Genomic DNA, 5,296 nt, shown 5'->3' on the forward strand with positions numbered 1-5,296 from the left:
AAAAGGTGGCAGATTCTGCTCGAAAAGCAGCAGAACATACAAACCTTATGGCGGGCAATTCCTCGAATTCTGCTCCATTGCTTTATCCACATACCAAACATGCATGAACGTACCCGAAAAAGTACCGAATTCTGCCAATTTTTCTGCCGGCAGAATCCGCCGGACCCTAATGTACAGCCCGTTACGGTTCAATAGGTCGCAAGACCGAGACTCTAGACTCTACCAACCGGTACGGTTTATAGTTGCATGCAGTAAGGAACATTTTGTTTCCCTAGTTACAGTGGGTCATACGCCCTACAAAAGGCTACATGTAACATACTTCAGCAAAGGGTATATGGGGGGGGGGGGGTTATAACTCTCGCCAACATGCTGTCACTGTGAGTCGTGACAACATGTGGATCTACCGCGGTAGAGCGCGGCGGTGGTACATGCACGGGTACCTCTTATAAGTCTTATAATATCAGAGTTCCAATGCATACATTTACCCAGTCATGCATTGTCACGGTGTCCCCAGTCCCTGCGCATGGATAAACCACGGCTGGACAGTGCTATGGCACAGACCGAACGAGTAATGCAAACGGGACGGTTTGAAACTTTGCGTGCCACAGGACGTGCAAGCACAAAGCCTTTAAGTACTAACAAACCGGTACCAAGGTGGCAAGGAGCGGTACTCACCCAGTCCTTCAAGTACAGTACTCATTGTAATACATGTACCGGTGGTATGATATTTTGACAGTTCTCCCTGCTGCAGTGCTGGCACATGACATGATGTATGTGTACACTGTACATGTGTGTGTGTGCGTGGCTTAGAGTTAGAGTTCCGGAGCAATTCACGGCCACTCTTACCCAACTTTGGACACACACACACACACACACACACACACACACACACCGTGACACATGCGCTTACACACACACACACACACACACACACACACACACACACACACACACACACGCAAACATCCACACACCCACCGTGCACACACACACACACACACACACACACACACACACACACACACGAATACACCAACTCATTCATGTACGCACACATATGCATGCACGCGCACGCACACGCGCGCACACACACACACACACCTGTCCTGTCCTGTCGAGCCACTGCCACAAGGGTCATGTGGGCACCGGAGGGGCAACAGAGAGAGAAGAGGAGAACGCCGTCCCACGGCATCCAGGACACAACGAGAGGTCACCAGGATTCAGGTGACATACGACTGTTACAACGAGACTAACGTATGGCCAGGGGAGAACCTGAGCAGCGGTGTCTATTCCTGCCCTGGATTGAATGGAAGCAGCGGCCGCAGGACGCACAATGCTCGCCACAACACGGCTCCACTGCGGCTGGGGACTGAGCCACACACTTGTGACGGGCAAGGCCACCACAGCTCAAGAACCAACGGCCACAGTGATCACACAGACACACTCCGCACTGTTCATACACGCATACACACACACACACACACATGCGCGCGCACACACACACACACACACACACATGCGCGCGCATCTGGTCCTGGTCCTGGTATACATTGCCATGTAGGCCACGTGTTTCTCGTTGAGCGAGACGGAGACGAGAGGAGACATGAGCGTTGGTGACGGGATAAGTCGTTTCGCCTTTTGAAACGCCTCTGGCAATTCTGACATTGCAATTTGAACTTGTCCCTTTCATCAGCAGTTGGGCGCCTGGTGGATCGGTTGCAGTTGTGGATAGCAAAGCCCCGGATCGACTTACATCAGCGTTCACAAATGGGACAGTGAGCGGTACAGCACGGTTTCCGAATACATAGGCGTACAGGCGCACACACACACACACACACACACACACACACACACACACACACACACACACACACACACACACACACACACACACATGTGGCCGGGCACAGATCTGTGCCGCTGAGATTCAAGCAGTCTTCAACAACAAAATAATCATGGTGAAAAAGGAGGACAACTTGAAATGTTACGAGTTATGACTAACTGTCCACCAACGTAACCAGATCTTATACAGTCAGCGAGTGCGACAAAATGGCACAAAAACTGACAAAGGAGTGCTGAGACATTCGGTGACCTGACACCTAGCTCTAACACTTCTCCAAGGCGCAAACCAACAACCTTCCAACTTGGAAGGCTCAGGTTCGGAAAGGTTCAAGAGGGGAAGGAAAGCGTAATGAAGAAGAGCACGAGCTACGCATCTTGGCAAAAAAAAGAATGCCGAAAGTTACTGGATGATGACGAAACTAGTAAGACTATTGGATGATGACGAAACTAGTAAGACTATTGGACAGACTCCTTTTTCACCACAATATAATTGGCTCACCATCCGAGATAAACAAAATAATCGCTTGTGTTTGCGTGGATACGTGCGAACTAACACATAAGCATATTATCATTACATCCAGGATCTCATGCATGCTAAACTGAGCAGGGGCCTCGGGGAGGAGCAGGAAGCCGGGAGGATGGGAGGAGAAGAGGGTCATGCATGCGGCAGTGCGGAGATGAGATGCCATATGTTGCAATGAAAGAGTGATGAGACACCAAAAAGAAGTCACGAGAGAGAGAGAGAGAGAGAGAGAGAGAGAGAGAGAGAGAGAGAGAGAGAGAGAGAGAGAGAGAGAGAGAGAGAGAGAGAGAGAGAGAGAGAGAGAGAGAGAGAGAGAGAGAGAGAGAGAGAGAGAGAGAGAGAGAGAGAGAGAGAGAGAGAGAGAGAGAGAGAGAGAGAGAGAGAGAGAGAGAGAGAGAGAGAGAGAGAGAGAGAGAGAGAGAGAGAGAGAGAGAGAGAGAGTCTGGAGACACCGCCAGAAGTTATGAGAGCATCTAGAGATTGCATAAGATGATACGAGCTGAGACCTGCTACCAGCGCTAAAACTCGTAACTCCTGAGCTGGCCCACTCAGCTGGTTCATTCAGCAGGACCCAGTCACGTTCATATAGATTTGCTCTGGTGGTGGTGGTTGTAGCGGGGGCGGGGGTGGCGGGGGTGGCGGAGGCGGCGGCAACATCAGGTTAGTGTCCGGGGGTGGCAGAGAAGTGTCGGGCTCACCGGCTGCCACCGCTAAATGCAGAAGTTTCGGCGGCTTCTCCGTGCTCACCTTGTTCTTCTTGGGCAGGGTGTGAGGGTGCGGCAGCGGTTGCATTTCGACGTAACGATCCTCGCCGAGCGTGCTGCCCGACCTGCGATCACCGTTGCTGGACAGAACGAAGCTGGACGATGAGAGCTTGTTATCAGTGTTCGTATCACCTGTTTTGCTTGCCTTCCTGGCGCCAGGCCGACAACTGTCTGCTGCCAACGTCTCGTACACAATCGCATCCTGTGCGCCGCGATTTACCAGCGTGCTTTCTGCCATGTTGTTATCACTCTCGGCACACGACTGCCCTGTATCCTGGTCAAGCCGTTTCGACAAGCTCTGCAGCTCCACGTCGAGAAGTGGCTGCTTGCGGACGGTGGTGTTGGTGGTGTTGGTGAGGAGCTTGTGCTGTCGCCGCTTGTTCAGATTAGCCTTGCAAGAGCAGAACATCGCCATTGCTAGCAACCCAACCGCCAAGGACACTGCACCGACAATGTACGTCAACTTGTTGAGACACATGTCCGACGTGCCTGCGAAAGAGGATAAGAAAAGAAAGAAAAACCTCGCTCACACATTTCTCTACGTGACGTAGGGCAGAACAGATGTTCTTTACGTTAGGCCACGCCGTTTTTTTCTATGTTTCGCGTCACCTTATCCGATGAAATCAATGAGGGAGGGCGAAAAAAATAAAAAGCCATCCAAAAAAAAACAGACGTGCATTGCATTTGTACATAATTGTGTACAGTGAAGCGACGCGGCACTGTTCATGTACATTGACATGTACAGGAATAGCAGATTACATGAGTGTATCCCCTCTGCCATGCTTGTGGTCCAAACACAGGCGGCATGATGATTGTGTGACTTGCGGCCCAGCTTATTGCACACACATGTAGTACATGTACAATGTACATGTGTGTGAGCTGAGTTGCATTTTCCGGTTTTCTGGATTTGCATTAAATTTGTATTGCATTTTCCAAAAAAAAAAAATTTTGTTCCGTTTTTTTTTTTTTGAACTCCGGCTGTACAGTGTGAAATACATGCGCGCGGGGGAGGCGAAACATAGATAAAAACGGTGTGGCCTTACGGGAACGCGACGAGAGTTCCCGGGATTCTTCGCGTCGCGTTCCCGTAACGTAGAGCAGACCCCCACTACTGGTATACACAGCAACTTGATTGTAGGATGATGAGATAGCATCGCTTAGCTGCTAGTGCGTGTAGCAGCAATACCCGGGACAGAACTGTGCAGAAGACAGCCGTTTCCCAAGACCTTTTACTGCTGTGACAGGTCAGGCTGTGGCTTCGCTCCCGTCATGAGACATGTAACAAGCTACCGTAAAGCCGGAACAATTCGGTGGAGTTTTTTCTTTCGGTAACTTCGGTACAGGTAATTTTTACCTAAAATAAAGCACGACCTAAAATTCAACCATGTCATGCCACACAGTGTGCAAATTGCATTTTTGGATCTGGAAAACTGGTTTAACGAAATTTCCGCGATGCCAAACCGTTGATTTTTGGGAAATACCGAACATATTCCCCCCACTGAAAATTCCCAGATTTACAGGATGACTTACAGGTCACGTTCGGGCTGGCACTGTTGCCAGAGTCACCAGTGCTGCCTGCTGGAGTGTCTGCGGTGCTGGTCACTGTCTGGTTGCTGGGTACATGGCGCATGCTGCTTGTGGCCACGTGCTGGGTGAACGTTTCACTGACACTGCTGTCGGCACTGCTGCTGTTTTTGTTTGAACTTCCGCCCCGGTTACTTGGGCTGCTTCCCTGGGTACTCGTACCCACGCCCGGGGTGCTTGTACCCCAGGTCCGGGTGCTTGTACCCCAGGTCCCGGTGCTTGTACCCCAGGTCCGGGTGCTTGTACTGCTGGCCTGGGTAGTGGGACTGGGATGCCTCGTTGTCGGTGCGTGCGTGGTGACGAGGGTGCCTGCTGCGGTGTGCTGAGCTGCAGTGCTGCTTGTGGCAAGGCTGGTCGCTAAAGCACTCCCACCAGCTACACAACACAACAAAACACCGCAAGAGAACACCACATCATCAATCCGCTGCTGAAAGGAAAGTTGAGGTTTAAAAAAATTCTACGTCGCGTGAGAGTTTTCCGCTTCCGCAGGAACGCCACCACCCTCTAGGATCCCCATCCACGGCATCAAGAGTAGATAAACAAGAGTGTGCAACTCCGGATCTCTCCTGCACAATCTGCAGAT

General features: G+C 51.0%; 1 protein-coding gene across 1 annotated transcript; it reads right to left on the reverse strand.

The window, feature by feature from the left end:
• Nucleotides 1-1,913: 1,913 nt before the first annotated feature.
• On the reverse strand, nt 1,914-5,084 carry LOC135828239 (formin-1-like). The gene is made up of 2 exons (XM_065340691.1): nt 4,660-5,084; nt 1,914-3,618 (listed from the first exon to the last, which is right to left on the reverse strand). The coding sequence occupies exons 1-2, from the start codon at nt 4,757-4,759 to the stop codon at nt 2,927-2,929; spliced, it is 792 nt and encodes a 263-aa protein (XP_065196763.1). The 5' UTR covers nt 4,760-5,084; the 3' UTR covers nt 1,914-2,926.
• Between the last annotated feature and the right edge of the window lie 212 nt (nt 5,085-5,296).

The sequence above is a fragment of the Sycon ciliatum genome, chromosome 12 (assembly GCF_964019385.1).
Source record: "Sycon ciliatum chromosome 12, ocSycCili1.1, whole genome shotgun sequence".
NCBI lineage: Eukaryota > Metazoa > Porifera > Calcarea > Leucosolenida > Sycettidae > Sycon > Sycon ciliatum.